The sequence below is a fragment of the Chrysochloris asiatica genome, unplaced genomic scaffold (genome assembly GCF_000296735.1).
Source record: "Chrysochloris asiatica unplaced genomic scaffold, ChrAsi1.0 scaffold00037, whole genome shotgun sequence".
Taxonomy (NCBI): domain Eukaryota; kingdom Metazoa; phylum Chordata; class Mammalia; order Afrosoricida; family Chrysochloridae; genus Chrysochloris; species Chrysochloris asiatica.
The window spans coordinates 16,623,942-16,643,703 of record NW_006408555.1 but is presented as its reverse complement, the minus strand read 5'-3'; the positions used below and the strand labels follow the sequence as shown (position 1 = coordinate 16,643,703).

Below are 19,762 nucleotides of genomic sequence, written 5' to 3'. Positions count from 1 at the left end.
TGTGTGTGTGTGTGTGTTTTCATATATATATACATTAGTTAGATAGATAGATAGATAGATAGATAGATAGATAAATAGAGAGAGAGTCCTGGGTCACTATGAGGTCTTGACTTCCTAGGTTCCTCACTGGGACCACCACATCCATTTGTCCTGGCTCGCTAGCTCACATTTACCCACTTCAACTGTTCTTCGCTCCTTTGAGACAATACCCTCTTGTTTTCTTACTACGCACCAACCTTCTTGCTTCCCTCCATCCTGGACTCAGTGGCCCACTTCAGAGTCACTCACTCTCAAACATTTGGAGCTCTCTTTCTCCTCTCTCCTAATCCCTTGTACTGGCCCAGAATGAAGTCTTCATCCAGACCCACCAACCATCCATCTGCAGCCCGGGACTGAGTGTGGCTGGCAGGTCCTCAGCGCTGCCCCACAGGTCATACTGTCTCTCTCAGAGTTCACGTCCCCACTCCCTTGGCTACATTGCCACACATTTCTCCTTCCCCTCCAGCCTGTAAGCCTTCCTCTCCACCCCGTCTCATTCCCCACAAATCCTTGATGAGGACCCTGTGTATCACAGAGCCAACTTTTTGAAACATGATTTTGTACCATATCACTTCCCTGCTTAGAAATGTGAAGTGGCTTCTTGTAGAATTAAGCTCCTCCCTGGGTCCTACAAGACTCCTCATATACTGACCCGGCCTCTCCGTGTCCTCACACTCACTCCCTGCTACCCTTGGGGCTTCGGTTAGTTCCCACATAGACCAGCTACTTCATGCCTTAAGCCCTTTGCTCATGCTGTTCCCTTTGTCTTTAATGCTTTTCCTATACACTCTCCTCCACATTGTCAACATTCTGCTTGGCTGACTTTGTCTCAGCTTAAATATCACCTCAGAGAGTCTTCCCTAATCCCACCATCATCATTCTCTGTTGTCTTCTACCGGAACTCACTTTTGTGTACTCTGTAGCCGTGTCTACCCAGTGTCTTGATACTGATTTGTTCGTTTGCTTCTGTCTGCCATTTGCACTGGAGTATAAACAGGGCAAATGCTGTGGTGTCTTGCATGTAACTATGATGCTGGTAGCTGTCCGACTGGTATTTCAAATACTAACAGGGTCACTCAGGGTGGAGCTTCCAGACTAACACTGACTAGGAGAAAAGGTCTGGTAACTACTTCTGAAAACTGAAGCAAGTGAAAGTCCTACGGATCGCAACAGATGATTGTCAGATAGAGCTGGGAAAGGAGCCCCCCTAGGTTAGAAGGCAGTCAGAATCCACAGTGGACACATGATGGAGTCACGCATACCAGTTATCATGAAGATGGTGTCGGGGACTAGACAACATTTCAGTTTGTGGGACGTGTGGTCGCCATGAGTCGGAGCCAAGTTGACAACAATAAACCAGTTCCTGACACATGGAGGGCATTCACTAATTCCTGACAGAATTAACATCTGTAACAGCCTCCATTACATTGTGCAGTTCATGTTGCACGACACGAGGGCACCTGTGGAAAGAATTTAAGGAAGTTCATGAATGCACAGACCGGGTCTGACATTGGCAGAATGAATCACTTCGTAACACACTATTACCATAGTCAGTGCTGAAAGGGACTTAGGAGAAGGGGGAAGGCCTGTGAGGAGAATGTGTCTCCATGGGGAGGAAGCACAATAGGTGTTTGGAACAAGGCCCCCACATACCTCTGAGGCCACTTACAGTATAGTAGAGCAGGTGACCCAGAGAAGGGCATCTTACATCAGACTGTAAGAAACTCGGCAGAAAGCCAGAGGAATGCTTGCTGACATGGAGCTACCAACCGTAATGTCAGCTGTTTGAATCCACCAACCGCTCCGCTCAAGATTGACAGCCTCTGAAATCCTATCCAGAATCACTGTGCATTGGAACCAACTCCATGGCACATAACAGCAACAGTTTTGTTCCAGATGCTTTATGCACATTATCTCATTGACTTTCCAGAAACTTTGAGATAGGGCCTTTAGCCCCATTTTATAGCTAAATAAACTGAGGCTCAGCAAAGCCATTTATTTGTCTAAAATCAAACAGTACATAGCAGGGCTGGAATTCAAACCCAGGGCTATCTGGCACTAAAGTCACCTAATTTAATCATTATTCTGTCCCTCTTTTCTGGGACACTCCCACTGGAAAAGCTTTGATTAAATACAAGGTAGAGAATGTTCCTTCAATGTTCCCACACAGTCATAATTGGTCAGAGGAGTATGCAAATGTAGAAGGACTAACGGAGCCCATCCATGAAGGCCCTTAGCTGTCACTGGGAGCTCGCCCTGGTCCTCCTCCTAGACAGTGCCTGCAGGGGGAAGGGGGGCAGCCTCCAGCTCTCCCTCTAAATACCATCCCACAGCTCTAGGGTGGGTCTCAGACTCTGTCACCTGCTCTGCTTCCAGGCTTCCACATTTCCCACCCTTCCCTTCCCCACAGGCTCGCTTCACACACGGCATGTTCACCGTGTACCCTGGATTTGGCTCCATTCCATCTGGAGGGCAGCAGGTCATCACCGTAGACTGTGTGGCTGACCCCGTGGGAAGATGTGAGGAGTTTATAGGCATCGACATCTCCGACCGAGATCCAAGAGACCAGCCTGCTGGCATTCCTTACACTCTTTTGGCTGAAGCCTGTCTGCCAGGTACTGGGCACGCAGCACCCCTTGAAAGATGGATTTTTTTTACACTACCCTTCCCCCAAGCAAATCTATTCAGTGGTGTCTAGCAGTTGTGTGTGGCTGCTTCCTTGGGGACCTTAGGCCTTTAGAGCCTTCCGCCATATTTGTTGCTAAAAACAAGCCATGCTCACCAAGGAGAGGACATGTAGCTTTAAACTCCTAGCCCTTGGATTTAGGTCCTGGGTTCTGAGATGAGTAGTAATATCTGGGAATCATGGTGAGTTGGGATATGGCACAGGATCCAGGAACACAGAACCCTGCTTAAGTCTACAGGCCACTCGAAGGCAACATACATACAAAGAACTTTTCATTTGGCTCAGCTCTAAGCCCCCTGCAAAAGCCCAGATGAAGCACAGAGAGAATGCCTCTTGCTTTGGCTGTGAGTTTCCTGTAGCCTCAAACCAAAACATGTCCAATCAATGCCTCTTTCCCTCCTAAGTCCAACCCAACTTTCACGTGTACTCCTCAGCAGTGGGAGGAAAAGGCTGATTCAAGTATGGCCATCAGCAAGAACAATACAAAAGAGGAAGAGAAAATAGAATTGTCCCATCACTCATTCCCCCTTGTGTGAATTCCCCTACCTCTCCTATATGCTTCTATGTCGTCAGAACCCCAAACTCCAAACTAGAAATCAAAGCCAGGAATCTGGTCTTCAAGTACCAACTCGCCATCTTCCCTCCATTCCCCAGCCTTCGTGACAGACAACAATGCCTTGATATTTGAAGAGCACCAGATCTGTTCCAACATCAACCTGTACCACATCCTACAGACCATAGAGACAAGGGGATTGTTCGTGGAGGATGAGAACAAGTTCATCTTCTGTAATGTTCTGGTGGGCCATCAAGCGAAGGCTCGGTTCAAAATCAGCAATATGGGAAAGATTGCCTGTGATGTGAACATTGTGGTGAAGCCCATCTCCAATAAGGTATGATGCTTCAGTCCATCAGCGGCCCACCTTACTTGGCATACAGCCAATGAGAGAGCTCTTAGAAACCCCTACTCGGAACTTCTAGATATGAATGGAAGTTGTCTATAAGTTATGTGACATAACCAGGCAGTTGTCCCTGGATCATGGACCTAACATTTGTCTCATTGGTGTCTCATCTTGGTACCTCCGTGATAAGCTAGTATACACCAACTCCTTTATCCACCAAGCCCTCGCTGTGTGCCTGGGGTAGACAAAGCGTTATGAGGAGACCCACACACCTCTCCGAAGATGTCTAGTATATGTGACTGAGCTGGCCACATCGCCATAACATGGATTTATTGTCATTTATCCTACTTGGAATTCACTAGACATCTTGAGTCAGTAGATTGCAACGTTGGGTCAATTTTGGGAAATCCCTAGATATGTGTTCAGAGATGAATAGCAGTTTCAGACAGGCCTGCATATTCTTTGGGAATGGGAGCTATGGAAGATGGCAAATTATAAGGAGAAGGTGGAATGATGAATGTTTATTGAGTACTTCCTGTGTATCAGGCACTGTGCCAAATGATTTACATTTATGGTTTCATTTAATCCTCGTAATTCTTTCAGAGTTTATATGTTGGTGGTGGTGGTGGTGGTGGTGCCCTGGTGTGGCGCTGTGGGATAAAGCACCAGACCACAAAGTCAGTTTGAACAAGGCTGGTAGTTCAAACTAACCAGCCACTCCTCAGACACCCTATACAGGGTCGCTATGAGTCAGAACTGACTTGACAGTGTTTTTGTTACTTTCCCCATTTTATAGTTAATAAGGCTCAGAAAGGCTAAGTTCTTCCTGTAGTTAACCGAGTTTAGGGGTGTAGAGCAAGACTTGAAGCCAACCTTCAACCACATACAAGGTAGACATCGGTGTCCATCTCAGGTTCTCTGTGACCTGAAATTGTCTGTGCTGTGAGGGAGAACATACTGAGCTCCTTTTTCCTCACAATGGAACAGAAAATTCAGGATACCGAGAGAGAGACCTTAATCAATGGGTTTCCCTTGCTCACCCTTAATTTCCAGTCAGATGTGCTGCAAAGGCTAGTCTTATCTTGGCTGCCTCCAGCTCGTGGCCCTTGTGCCCCAGAGCTGGCATGGTCCGTGAGGTGATGGCAGTGGCGATTAAGTTCACAGAGGGGTTGACCTCAGCCTACAGCCGAGCATAGTTTGCATTGCTGGCCAGCTGTCACTGGGAAGGGATAGAGTTGGTATACTCTTTAACTCCTTCTGTGACTCCATTACTCTCTGACCTCATTTGGGACACTGAGAAACAGTTTTCTATTGTGTACTTGTTGTTGTTGTTAAGTGCCATCGAGTCGATTCTGACTCATAGGCACCCTGTGTAGAGTTTCCAAGGAGCGGCTAGTGAGTTTGAACCCCTGACCTTATGGTTCAAACCAATCTTGCCATCCAGTGCTTTATCGCACAGCACCAAACATTAGAAAGAGAGCAAAGCTGATTTCTAAACAGAGACTTTAATCAAGATTTTCAGATTTTGCTTCCTAATTTGCAGACTTAAAGTTTACCCCTTGAAGAGAGTAAAGGAACTTTACTGCTCTCAGTTTAAGAACAGGAGTGAACAGTCAGTCTTGTATCCACTTGCTTCCCATGAGAATTGGAAATTCTTTTGAAACTGTGCTGGGGGTCTCAGCCCCAGTGTTGTGGATTGTGTCTACAGTCTTCCCAAACTGCTGCCACAAGAAAGGAACAGATACATTGTTGTGGAGGTGGTCTAAGCAAGGCTCTTAGAGTTACAAGGAGCAGAAACTCACTCAGGTTAGCACAACAAAGCAAAGTTTCTGGCAATGAATCAGAGCTCTCAGACACAGTATGGAGCCAGACCTCTTTAGAGCTGGACCTGCCACCTGAAATCCAGCATTCAGAAGGCCAGCAAAGATTTCATCCACCCTTCAGGGGCCATGCATGGTCCCTCACTCATGGTGTCTCGGCATCTCTGTACATTTGCTCCAGTCTCTAGCTTTCTCATTATGCATATGGTTCATACCTCCAGCTCAGCTCCACATCAACAGCCACTAGTGATCTTTGGGCAGCTCAGTTTAGTTGAGGTAGAAAGCTGGATGGATGGGTGGGTAGGTAGGTAGATAGGTAGATAGGTAGTCATAAAAAGGAAGGAAGGAAGGGAGGGAGGGAGGGAGGGTAGGAAAGGTAACCATCTGATTGGCTTAGTTCATCTATTTGAAGCAATGTTCATGGGTCTAGACAAATTCAGCCAGTTTATTATTCAAGGTTGGGTCCCCCACCTAGGCTGCTCCTTCCCAGGGACCATGTCTAAACAGGCAGTGAAACGTCTACCACAAAGCTTAGAAGAGGGTCGCTCACAACAGAGGCAGATGAGCAGCAAGTCCTGTGTAAATGCAAAGCACCTAACCCAGCCTGGATTTTGCTCCCTCTCCCCAGGCCATTGCCCGCATCAATGACATCTTTGAAGTGGAACCCAACAAGATGTGTGTTGCCAGTCGCTCACATGCCTTTGCCACAGTGTCCTTCACCCCACAGACCATGCAGACCTATCAGTGTATCTTTGAGGCCACCCTGGATGGCTTACCCAGGTACCAGCTCCCTCCCCTGCAGCTGGACTGTAGACTCAGCCCCTCTATGACACCCTCCTGCCAGGTCAGGCTGACCGGTCTATCTGACTGTTCCCTGCTGCAGCAACCTGATCAAGAACCGAAGCCTGGCCTTTGACATCATGGGAGAGGGTAACCTCCCTCGTGTAGTCGTTGTGCGGCCAATTCTCCATAACCAACTTGGACACCCCTTGCTCCTCTTTAAGAGACTTCTCCTTGGTCATTCAGAGAAACTACCTCTCATCCTCAAGAACAATGGCACCATTCCAGCCCAGGTAATACTGGAGGGTGAAATAGGGATGGAAGAGGGGAGGATACAGTCAGCAGGTAAACTTCTTACATCGATGTCTTTCCCATCCCTAATATGCCCTCCTCTTTGATGGCTTAATATATTAGCCTGAGACTAAGACACAGAATAGGCAGAGGAGAGCCAGGCATGGCCTCTGCCCTAAACAAACGTAGGGCAGTGGATTGCACACTGACTACTGCAAAGGAGTATGCAGTGGTGGACACAGAGCTCACGAGGACTGTGGGTATTCTGATTGTCATCATCATGTATTTGGTTTGTTTTGTTCATTTTCTTTCTGTCATGAACATTTCTTTGGTAATAAGGAAAACGCCATTGAACGAACTTCATTGGCGTAGAAATGCAGGGTCGAAAGGGACTTCTGTTCTATAATTAAATTATGTTTCTATTTCATGGGGGCGGGGGGGAGTGATACATTTTGTGAGCATTATACAAAGAGTCCTGGTGTGATGTTGTAGAGTAAGCACTGGGCTGCTAACTGCAAGATCGGCAGTTCAACGCCACTGGGAGAAAGATGAAGCAGTCTGCATCCAGCAAAATATGAAGCCTTGGGAAGTGTGGGGGGCAACTCTGCACTGCCCTGTAGTGCTGCGTGAGTCAGAATCAATTGAACAACAGTGAGTTTAAAAGTCAGAGAGCTAGCCTTCATCTGATCTTCCTTCCAGTGATCTAGGAACCTTTTATCCAACTTGCTCAGATGCACACTTTGGTTTTATTCTTATCTTGGCAGTATGTTCAACGTTGCAATTTCAGACAACTAATGCTTAGTACCCTGGAGAGATTGACTTTCACAGGGCTTTTGGAACTCCCATACATACAAGTTCTCAGAGAATTATGAGTATCCATTGCCATCTTATTTGTCTATCATATTCACGGAGGCTTCCAAAAGTTCATGGAAAAATTGCATTAAATTTGCACTCCGTTTTTCCGTGAATGTTTTTGACACCTCCTAATTTTTTACAGGGGTCCTGGTGTGGCACTGTAAGATAAGCACTGGACCTCAAGGTCAGTTGGAACCACAGGTTGGTGATTCTAACTCACCAGCCATTCCTTGGAGACCCTATGAGTCAGAACCAACTCAATGGCACTAAACAACAACAAAATTTTATAACTGCCTCTGTCAATAACAGATGCCTTGGCAACCCTGTTTAGACACAATTTGGCTTTGTAAGTGCCATCGAGTTGGTCCGACTCATAGAGACCCTGTATAGGGTTTCCAAGGAACAGCGTATGAGTTTGAACCACTGGCTTTATCCCACTGCCTCACACCAGGACAAATTCACCTTTACTCCCTGGGTCTCAGGTTCCTTACCTGAATGACAAAGGCCGACATGACTCCATTTCCCTCTGTCCTCTTTATGTCTAATATTTATTCCGTTTCTCTCTGAAAAGTGAGTGCTAACCATGATAACTTATTTGGGTACTTCCTTCAGTCTCACTCCCGACTGAAAATCCATGAGCAGCCTGCACATCTAATGTTCAGTACTGCTTTCCTCATGCCAGCTGCATGTTGACTTGTGGGACCAGCTAGGAGTCTTCTCCCTGAAAGGGAAAGCCACTACCTCCTACATCTACATCTCAGAGGAAAACAAACCAAATGAAAAAGGTGAGCTGGGGGTGAGAGGTGGGGGAGGTACCATCAGGAGATCAGTGTGAATTCATTAGGACCCCAGTCAAAATAGGCTGCCCACCCACTCTTGTCACCAGTGGCCTCTCTAACTAGGGCTGCTTCCTTCTGAGTCAGCCCCTTTATTGATGCATTTCTTTTTATCCTGGTTTGAAATCATCTCTTATTTCTTTGCAGCCAAGAAAGCTCACACGGCCGCCCTCATTGTTTCTCCTGGAGAGACCGCTGAGTTTGATGTACTGTTCCACTCTCTAAAGGTTGGGAGAGTGTCAGGCACCATCCACTTGTCGGTGATCGACAATCAGTACGAGGAGACCATCATCCACATGGTGGGAGAAGGCTACAAGGACGACATCACCTTGGAGAACATCCATGGGCTGGTGGCTTCCACCAACCAGGAGGCTTCCGAATTGTCTGAAATTCTGGAGATGTTCCACGAAGACATCATGGAAAGCATGGTAACAGGTGGGAAAAGCAGCAGTGAGGTGTCAGCTGCTGATGGCTCTTGGGTCATTTCAAAAGGAGAGTGACGTTTAATAGCAGACTGGCTGGTTTCCTGGGAATTTAGGGATGAATCTCCTCTTTATCACTGTCTGCTTTGTGGTCGTTGCAATTCATTCATCCATGTGCTCAACAGACACTACACCACACTACGCCCTGGAGTTATAAAGATGGATGAGAAACAGTCTCTGTCCTCAAGGAGCTTGCATTTTCATAGCCATGTATTCCAGTTGAGTTAATACATGACTGAATAGCTTTATTGTCTTCCCAGCTCACAGCCTTTCTCTGACTGCATTATCAGATCTGTCTATCCTAGATGCTCTAGGAGAACGGATGTGCTTGCTTCATTAGAGGGAGGGGGGTGGGTTTGTGGTCTCTGCAGCAGCATCCTCTGCAGCCTCCCTACTCAGGGTGCCCTCTGAGGGCCTACAGCATTTGCATCATCTGGGAGCTTGTTTAAAAACAAAACAAAAAGTGCGGTTGAATCCATTCCAACTAATAGGGTAGGATAGGGTAGCGTAGAGATGTCCCACAGGGTTTCCAAGTCTGTCATCTTTATAGAAGCAGAGACTGCCCCAGATTTCTCCTGCTGAGTGGCTGGTAGGTTCAAACCACCAGTGTTTTCATTAGCAGTTGAGCCCTTCCCCACTGCGTCATCGACTCTTGGGGAACTTGCTACAAGTGGGACTCTCAGGCCCCACCTCAGACCTACTGAATCAGTCTGCATATTAACAAGATCCCAAGACGATTCTTGTGCAAATCAAAGCTTACCAAGGACTGCTCTACCTAGCTTCACTTGGCTGACTATTCCTTGGGATTGAGAAAAAAATACATGCTTCTTTATTATTTTTTGAAAAGCACTGTGTGGTTAATTGTTACATAGTGAGTTATAAGCCCAGTCCAACTGTTTTCTAGGAGAAGTCCTGGTGTAGCACTGTAGGATAAGCACTGGGCCACAATATCTATTTAACCACAAGATGGCGGTTCAAACCCACCAGCCGCTACTTGGAACCCCTAAACAGGTTTACTACGAGTCAGAACTGACTCAGTGGCACTTAATGGCAATAATAATTGTAGTTTTGAGGTGTGGTGAAATTCATATTTCACCCCCGTTTCCTGCTTCATTTCCTGCTTCCAAGTGGCACACAGGGACCAGCCGGAGTCAGCACTAAAGCCTAGTTCAGAAATCTGGTTTCATACCTATAATAAGGTTGTCGGATGTAGCAGGTAAGAATAAATTGGAATTTAAGATAAACAGTGAATATATTTCTAGTCTAAGTATGTCCCGTACAATGTTTTGGGACTTTGTTGTTGTTGTTAGGTGCCATTGAGTTGGTACCAACTCAAAGAGACCCGATGCACATCAGAACAAAACACTGTCCTGTCCTGTGCCAATTTTGGGACTTACTTACACTATGTTCATATGTAGTGTGGGGCCTCCTGTATTTTTATCTGGTAACCCTAACTCTTACAATGTTGTCTCACCAAGTAAATGGTGCTTGTTGGAAGCATAGGTTTTCTCTTGTACAAATGGAGATGAGGGCTAAGGCAGCTCTGTGAGTGGAAGATGGATGGATGGATGGATGGATGGATGGATGGATGGATGGATGGATGGATGGATGGATGGATGAATGGATGGATGGATGAGAAGGTAGATAGATGGGTGGATGGATGGAAGGATAGCTGGATTGGAAGGTAGATGGGTGGCTGGCTGGCTGGATGATGAATGGATGGAAGGATGGATGGATGAATGGAAAGTTAGATGAGTGGATGGATGGATGATGGAAGGATAGGTGGATAGATGATGGGAAGGTAGATGGATGGGTGGATGGATGGATGGATGATGGGTGGATGGATGGAAGGATGGGTGGATGGATGGATAGATGAGTAGGTAGATAGATGGGTGGATGGATGGATGGATGAATGGAAGGATGGATGGATAGGAAGGTAGATGGATGGGTGGGTGGATGGATGGATGGAAGGATAGATGGATGGGAAGGTAGATAGACAGATGGATGATGGAAGGATCGATGGATGGATGGATGGGTGGATGGATGGATGGATGGATGGGTAGGTAGATGGATGGCTGGATGATGGATGAGTGGATGGGTAGGTTCGCATGGGAAGAGGACTTAATCTTGCAATTCAGGGTTTCCAAGTTTGCAAATACAACAGTCCAGGAAAGGAGGGACTATATGAGGATGAAGTATAGTACCTATCAGGTCTGCATCCTCAGGGAGGAGAGCCCAGGAGGAGACCAGAGAGGACTTGCTGACCTTCTGCTTCTGTCCCCTAGCTGCTCTGGTGGACCACATCCAGTTTGGGGACTGCCACATTGGCAATGCCTATACCGTGAGCTTCACCATCACTAACCATAGCCAAGTGACTTTGATACGGTTTGAATGGCCCATGTTAGCTACACTCTCTTTCTCCCCACAGGTAAGTAAAAGCCATTCACTCTTTTCTGGACCCCTTAGGCCTGCGGCAACCCTGATTTGATTGTCCCATGTGTTCCTATGGATTCAGGGTCTGCTTCCTGAGAGACGTCCTGGAACTCATTCCTCATTCAGACCTGGTGCTGGAGAGCTCAGTCTGTGTCCTTTTGATTTAAGGCGGAAGTGCAGATAATTAAGTCTGGCAAGGCTTTTGCTAGGTTGATGCTGAGAAATTCCATAAAGGTTTCATTGGATGAATACAGGTCCCAGCCTTCCATCCCACAGTGTAAACCTGTGTTCCTCTAGTTGTATGTTCTTTAGAACATTAGTTCTGCAGAGTAATTGACCAAGAACTAAAAGGTGGATGGCAGGTTCTGTAGACAACTGAGATTCAGAAATGTTGCAAGTCACATCTGTCTCTTAGAGATTCTCAATGTTCTCAGCATAGTAAAATCTAGTCAACTTTGTCTGTCCTGGAATTTCCCAAACATATTTCTCTCCAAGCCCCCTTTTCTTACTACTCCTTTTAGCATCTTACAGCCGGCATTTTATCAATTGCTCACTGAAGCTCCACACTGAACAAGGCTTAGGACATTGTAGCAGATCCTAGCCAAGGTCAGGAGTTGCTGTTTGCAGACAGTTGGCTTTTGGTCTCCCAGGACATTAGTATTCACTGCCTCCTGCTCGATTTACCCAGTCACCAAGTCTGCTCAACCATAGTACGCCAGGATTATGTCCCCCTTAAATCTTTGAGTACTGTCAGCAAGAAGTTCTGCTGCCTGGAGGGAAGATAAAAAGTTCATTAAATCCTCTGATAGATTAGAATCTAATCCTGAATAGACTCTAGTGTGAACTGAGTGTTTAGTATATGCCAGAGGTAGTGGCAAAACCCTTACATGGGTTAATTCATTTAATGCTCACAACAACCCTATAAGGTAAGTAGTAGTATTATCTTACTGATATGGGAACAGATACTGTATAATCTAATAGGGTAATCTAAGTCTGAGCATTATCTTTGTTAACAAAATGTTAGTCAGAGATGCCAGAGAAGCTTCTTAAGGTCCATATACACATCCTTGCATGCACAAACATCCCTGCACATGTACGTCTATGTATGTGTGTGTATACATACATTATATATATATAATATATATAATAGTATGTATGTATGTATATAGGAGTCCTAAGGAGCTCTGGTAGTATAGTGGTTACGAATTGGGTTGCTAACCTCAGGGTCATCAGTTTGAAACTACCAGCAGTTCCACTGGAGAAAGATGAGGCTTCCTACTCCCGTAAAGATTTACAGCCTCGGAAACCCTGTGCAGGGTCGCTATGAGTCAGAACTGACTCAGCGACACTTAACAACAACATCTGGAACTAAGACACCTGAGAGTCTCCTAGCTCTTCCAATACCAATGGTGCAACCTTGACCACATTACTTAATCTGTGTTGTTTCTTTGTAAAATAGGGGTAATCACTACACCTATCACATAGGGTGGTTGTGAGATTTACAGAATTGTATAAAAGGTTAGGATGCTGCCTGACAAGAGTAACAGTTTGGTAAATGTTAGGTGATGTTTTCATGATCATATTTCTATCTAAGAGCCTCTTGAAAATATTTTAGTCAATCTACATAACAGTCTGAAATGATACATTTTGGCCACGGCTTTTGGCTTCTTCCACCCATTCTCTAGACTGTCACCACCAGGTATTAAGAGTTTTCAAGATGAACTCCCAAAATTACTAATACCAGGCTCTTCCTCAGATAGGCCACCTCCACCCCGGATGTGCCAAGGACATAGTAGTGACCCTGAAGTCAGACGTGCCCATCATCCTGAAGAAGATGGGGGTCAAGTGCAAGCTCTCCAAGATTGTATTTCAGCTCCCTGCGGATCAGGTTCCTGACTGGGATGACCGCATGCGCACAGTCAAGTGGGTAGATGTGAATAAGAGCACATCTGGGGCTTTCAGCACAAAAAGAAAAGTGAGTAAGGACATCAAATACAAATCAGACCAGGCTGCTGTGCTTAAATGCACACTGCTCTCAGGTTCAACTTCTCATCATTTCCTCCTTTTGTGGAAAAAAGAAAAGGTTTCCATCTCTTTCAAAAGAGTCAAAGTGAACTTTCACAGTTACTACCCTGTCGTTCATACGCATACAAAAGTATCACACATCTTCATTGGTAGAGCTTTTGCTTAAGACTTCCTGTCTGGTTGAGCATGTCCCCCACCTGATTCTTTAAGGACATCGTAGTTCATCTTTTAGTGATTTCCGTCTCCCTCAGCTGCCAAGAATTGTCTTGACTGTAATGTTTGATCCATGGTAGTGGATCTCAGTTTTGATCCATGCATGCTTTTCTTACTTATTCTTTGATTAGTTTCTTTTTAGTAACATATGTAGAGACAAACCCGTATCTAACACATGAAGTAGAACATCGAGCACCTGTGTGCAGCCGATCTCATCATCCTTTTCTGAGTCATTCCTCCCTCATTCACATAAACTCACTCCCCCGAATCTCTCAAGATGCTGTTGACACTTTTCTCTTAAAGGAGTATAATGTATAGTATAATAAAAATAGACATTTTTACTCATTAAGCTAAACTATTATTTGGTTTTAAGAAGGCTTAATATCAGGTGAGATTTTTGGTTTATGGTTTAAAAATAATCTCAGGGCAATAATTTCAGGGGTTCATGTACCCTCTGAAAACCTGGAGTCTGAGGAATTGACATTTTTAGAATGTTAATTTGCCTTTTCCATTAGCAAATTTTATTTCTACATTTTATGCAGGTTTTCTTCTCAGTTTCTTTGCTACTGTTTTGTTTCTTTAATAGTTGTGGGACATTTCAGGTTTTTCATTTCATCCTGAGTAAATTTTATTAAGTTAGTTTTTTCTAGGTATTTGTTCTTCAACTAAGTTTGAAGAAAAGGAAACCACTAAAGGATGAAGTACGATGTCCTTAAAGAACCAGGTGGGGGACATGCTCAACCAGACAGGAAGTCTTAAGCTAAAGCTCTACCAATGAAGATGTGTGATACTTTTGTATGCGTATGAACGACAGGGTAGCAATATATATATATATATATATATATATATATATATATTCATAAAATTGTTCACAATGTTTTTCTTGGTCTATTTAAGTTTGTAGAATCTTTGGCTATGTCTCCAGTCTTACTCCTGATATTGATTATTTATATTTTCTCCTCTTGCTCAGTCTTACCAAAGGTTTTTAGGTTTTTTCCCCCAGATAAACCACTTTCAACTTTGTTGTTCTCTATGTTAGGCTTGGTTCCTATATAATTGCTTTCTGATTTTATCTTTCTGATTTCCTTTCTTCTACCTTGTCTGGAATTCACCCGATTCCAAAACTCATACCAATATAGCTCTAAGATTCTCAGTAACTTGTTCTTTAAATTTTTTTTCCTTCTCCATTCCCTAAATAATTTACGTTTGCCCTAATAATTTATCCTGAATCAGTGTTCGCTTGTGTGGGTAGAATAGAGCACTGCGTTCGCCCCTCATTATTCCTGTGAGGAGGCTGGCTCTGCATCCCTGTGGACCTGGCTGCCTTCGTTACAGGTGATAGAGACAGATCCCGAACCTGCCCACACTGTGCTGGAAGATAACTACAGAGAGCTGCATCTACAGATCAGCGCCAATGTGGATTTTGCTTCATACCAGTTCCAAACGACGGATGTGCACTTTAAGGATACGCTGGTTTACCAGACCCGAGTGTTTGAGTGAGTCATCCAAGCCTCACAACATTCATTAGTCCTTCTGCTTCTTTATCTAAAGACACACAGTCACCGAGCGTTTATTTACTCACTGTTTACTACCACATATGGAGTCCTGGTGTGGTGCTACAGGATAAGCACCTGACTGTAAGGTCCATTGGAACTGCAAGGTCCATGGTTCAAACTCCTTAGAAACCATATACAGGGTGGCTATGAGTTGTAACCAATTCAACAGCACTTAACAACAACAACATATATGTGTGTATGTGTGTGTGTATATATATATATATGGAGCTCGGGTAGCATAGTGGTATATATTGTTATTGTTGTTGTTGTTGTTGTTATATGCCGTGGAGTTGGTTCCAACCCATAGCGACCCTGTACAGGGTTTCTGAGGCTGTAAATCTTTACGGGAGCAGAAAGCCTCATCTTTCTACCGCAGAACAGCTGGTAGTTTTGAACTGCTGAACTTGCGGTTCGCAGCCCGATTCGTAACCACTATGCTACCAGAGCTCCTATATATATTGATGAGAATATTTCAGTATTTAGCACTTGAAATCATCCTATGGCTGCCTGCACTCCATGGCACTCAGCAGTGAGCCCTCAGAGTGTATTTCTGTCATCCTGGACTCAGCCTGTTCATCTGAAAAACTGCTCTAAGAAAGGAAACAAAATCTTCTTCACATGACAGTACCTCCCTCAGGTACTGAAATCCTCAGGTACTGAAATCATCTTGCACCAGAAATGTCCTGGGGATCAGAAGTTTTACCCCTGGCCAAGAAACAGACTTGAATGCTAATTACTTTGAACTCAAACTTAGAATCGATTGAGCCTTTCTCTGCCTCTAGTTTCCCTGGTGTCCTGGTGCTGCGTTGAGGGATCAGCACTGGACTGCTAACTGCAGAGTCAGTGGTTCAAACCCACCAGCTGCTTCTTGGAAACCCTAGACAGGGTGTTGAGTCAGAACCGACTCCACAGCATTTAACAACAACAATGTATATGTATTTTTGTGTTTTAGAAGGAATTATTTATAATGCATCAAATGCATTCTTTCACATAAAATTGCTTATAAACTTTCCTTTTACAAAATATTTAAGAAACAAAGAACATGACTTAAAGAACAAAAGTAAGTTAGAGTGTACGTGGTGGACAGATAAGACAAACATCGCCAGCAGCACGTTTCTCAAGTCCATCCCTGATATCTTTACAGGCTTGATCTGACTAATTCAGGAAATGTGCAGCTGGAGTTCAGCTGGATCTCGGAAGAGACTGGGAAAGGTGTTAGTTTTGCAATGCCAGAGAGCCAAGGTAAATGCAATGACAGGTAAAATCAAGGGCTTGCATTGAGTCCCCATTAGTAGAGGGGCGTTGATCATGAAGACGCTGGTTCTGTTTTAATAGTCTCCTAAGAACTCACAGAAAGCAGGGTCTCGTGGTGTCTGCAAAGGCCAGTGAGCCTAAGAAACTCTAGAACTGGCTGGCCTTGCCGTCCTAGATCTCAGACTCAGGTCCCCCACTAAGCCAGCATCCTCTCTACCAGATCCCTAGGAACCTCCTCTTTTAGGCCTTAACCTTCTGAGAGCAACAGGCCCTTTTGAGAAGCTGATGAAAGCTGTGAACCCTCTCAGCTTAGGAAAATAAACTCATACTCAAGCTTGCAGTAAATGTGCTTGAAGCACTTAAAAGAGGGCCCCCTGCATGTGGTAGGACAATATTCATTGTTAGAGGACTGCAATTTCAGAAATCCACAGACTTTTTGAACCTACCCAAGAATGTGAACTCGTACTCTACAGCAGTGATGTCCCCAGCCCATCATTCTGAGGTGGAAAATACATCCACAGAAAATACTTCACCTACCCCCATAGAGTCACAGAAAAAGAAACAAAACAAAAGGAAACAAATTTGAAAACATTATAAAATTAGTAGAAGAGTTTTTCATAAGTCACCTTTGCCAGAGCTGAGTCAATTCCTTACACATCATTCCCGCAGTTAAGTGCAGCTGATACAAGAGGTCAGCCCACAGAAACCTGTCGGTGGACTGCCTCACTACTCCCAACCTGCCTCTCACTGCACCTGGGGGACATCCCCTGCTCTCTGTCTGCCCACAGGTTTCGCTAAGAAGGATCAGCTTAGCCAGGGCACGCTGCACACAGGCAGCTCTCTGGATAGTGCCACGGACCACTGGAATGATGGGGCCCCATCACCCTTCTCTGTGGAACCCTCCTCAGGCATCGTGCCTGTTGGGAAATATCAGAAGATCAAAGTAAAATTCTCTCCATTGGATGTTGGGGACTTCGAGAGTAATCTTTTATGCCAGTAAGAAAAACACACACCCCAGAACCTTCCATCTTGGCAGGGCCAAAGCTCTGCAGTTCTTAACCTTTCTTCTCTCCCCCACCATTCTTTAACCCCTTACAAACACACAGAGAGAGAGGGAGAGAGAGAGCCCCAAATTTCACCTTTCCCTTAGGGAAGATTTTAAAGGACCAGCCTTTGGAAAACAAGGAGACTTTGGCCTCCATACTGTTCCACAACTTTCTCTAGACTCTTCTCCCTACTCTTTCCACCACTCCCTTCCCAACTCCCTACTCATCACCCCCTTCCCAAGCACACATAGGATTATGCTGAAACCCAAGTGGATTCCACTCTTTGGGCAAGCATGGACTTGGGCAAGGTTTCTTGTACATTCCCTGAGAACTCAACTGCCTCATATATGAACTGTAAATAGCAATACCCACTTTGTAGAGTTAAGATGAACATAAAATGAGTTAATTCAAATAAAGAGTGTAGAAGGGTGTTTGACACACAGTCGCACAAGAAAGCATTGTGTAGCAGGGGACCAGGTAAGCAAAGATTAAAACATGTTCAGGCCCATTCCAAGAAAAAGCGAATCCAGTAACATTTAACCATGAGAGTCCTTGCTGTAGCACTCACTCCCAGAAGGTCTCAAAGGAGATTATTCACCTACAGAAAACGTCTGTGAATTGTGGTGTAGGGTGACAGACACCTATGTGAGCCATTCCCTCCAGTCACACCACAGGGATCAGCTTATGTCCCTTTCACTTTCTCCAAGAAGCTCAGGTTTTTTAGTAATTCTAGGTCTGTTTCACATCCCACCAGATCCCAGAGGATAAGACTCTTCCCATTTCACAGGAGGAAGATTTTCTCACCACTGAGGAAGGCTATAACTTGGCACCAATAGTTAGGGACATAGAAGGAACCACAATTCAGGTTCCCCATACACAATCCATTCATCATTCATCAATTAACTCATGATGACCTTAGAGAGGACCAAGCACTAGCCAAGGTGCTGAGGTCATAGTGTTGACCAAGATAGATTCAATCTCTGCTCTCAGAGAGCTCACCTTCTAGTGGCTTGTAGTAATTCATTTCCAACCAACTAAAGAAGCAACAACTGAGTGAGGAATGAATAAAAATAATCTTCTCCTCTTAGGATTCGTAACCTACCACCTGGAGAGCAAGGCCCAGTTCTGGTAGCAAAAGGGAGAAGCCTCTTGCCCTTCTGCCATTTTGACTTGAAAGAATCAGACTATATCAGCGGTCATCGGCGCAACTCAGAGCTCCGAGGACCTAGTGGTGGGACTGTGGACCCGAATACTAGGGTGATTGAGTTTGCTACTGTGGGCATAGGAGGGAAGAATCTCCGGTGAGTTGCTTTGGTTTGCATTGGTTGGGTTCATAACAGTCACTCTTTCTAAAGAACTCAGAGGAACTTCAGAGGTGCTAGCAAGACTGATTTCCTAGAAGCGGGCTTAATATTCTGGGGATGACCTGAATTTTAGAGATTTGGCTTTAGAGAATTGTTAAACTAAGGCTGCTGAATTTTGTCTCCTTGGTTTTCATACTGGTGAAAATTTAGAAGACATAAAAATACAATCCCTGACCACCACCTTGACCACAAAGCCACAGTGGAATGAAAGTGCCCCTGGTACCATTGTTAACCTCCAAACACAGAGTCACAGCCATACTGTGAATCCCAGATGAAATGGAGTTTTCATTTATACTATACTGTTGTTGTTGTTGTTAAGTGCCGTCAAGTCGGTTCCGACTCATAGCGACCCTGTACAGGGTTTCCGAGGGTGTAAATCTTTACGGGAGTAGAAAGCCTCATCTTTCTCCCGTGGAGCGGCTGGTAGTTTCGAACCGCTGACCTTAAGGTTCGCAGCCCGATTCGTAACCACTACGCTACCAGAGCTCCAGAGCTCAAAATACTTCTGATCCCAGACATTCCTCTGCACTAGGACCAGGTTCTAAGAATGTTTTCCCAATCCTCAACCCCCTTCTCACTTCCTGTTGTCAATTCTTGACCTCCATCTTGGACAGGACCTTCACAATTATGAACCCAACCAATGCTGCCTACTCTTTCTGCTGGATCTCTGATGACATTGAAAGTCTCCAGAATCCTCCAGCTTTCACATGCCTTACGGAGAAGGGCTTCATCCACCCTGAAAAGAAAGCTGAGGTATGTCCAAATGTGGACCACTCAACCCAGGGTTTCAATCATTCTAGTCTTCACTATATAGCAACTATGCGTGCCATAGACTTTAGGGGGAGAGCAGCCTAAAGGGCTTCCTTCAACAGGTATTTACTGAGTAACTACCATAGTACTGGGCGATCTTGATGAACAAGGCAGACCAGAACTCTCTTGGCTGTCCATAGAAAAACAAAGAACTCTAATATGTACAGTTATAAAAACTGAAACTATTAAATCAAGAAAAGGGAGCCAGCCCCCAGCAAGAGCACCAAGGAGCCAGCCAGCCGTTTCCACAGCAGAGAAGACTTTAAGAACGGTTTAACCCTTAGAGAACTGGTTAAACTCCAGAGACATTCTGCTGCTTTGCTTGTCGGGCGTGGGGAAGGGGGAGTTAATAGATGTTACTGATTTTGCAATC

The 19,762-nt window shown here is 44.9% G+C and overlaps 1 protein-coding gene across 1 annotated transcript in view; it reads left to right on the top strand.

Annotated features, from left to right (window-relative positions):
* HYDIN (HYDIN, axonemal central pair apparatus protein) overlaps positions 1–19,762 on the top strand; it is a 402,001-nt gene that overhangs the window by 331,556 nt on the left and 50,683 nt on the right. The window contains exons 58-70 of the mRNA XM_006860316.1: positions 2,450–2,654; positions 3,380–3,615; positions 6,073–6,224; positions 6,328–6,517; positions 8,053–8,155; positions 8,354–8,606; positions 10,921–11,116; positions 12,878–13,096; positions 14,695–14,855; positions 16,060–16,157; positions 16,958–17,165; positions 18,304–18,516; positions 19,194–19,332. Coding sequence (XP_006860378.1) covers positions 2,450–2,654; positions 3,380–3,615; positions 6,073–6,224; positions 6,328–6,517; positions 8,053–8,155; positions 8,354–8,606; positions 10,921–11,116; positions 12,878–13,096; positions 14,695–14,855; positions 16,060–16,157; positions 16,958–17,165; positions 18,304–18,516; positions 19,194–19,332 — 2,373 coding nt within the window. The remainder of the gene's footprint in view (positions 1–2,449; positions 2,655–3,379; positions 3,616–6,072; positions 6,225–6,327; positions 6,518–8,052; positions 8,156–8,353; positions 8,607–10,920; positions 11,117–12,877; positions 13,097–14,694; positions 14,856–16,059; positions 16,158–16,957; positions 17,166–18,303; positions 18,517–19,193; positions 19,333–19,762) is intronic.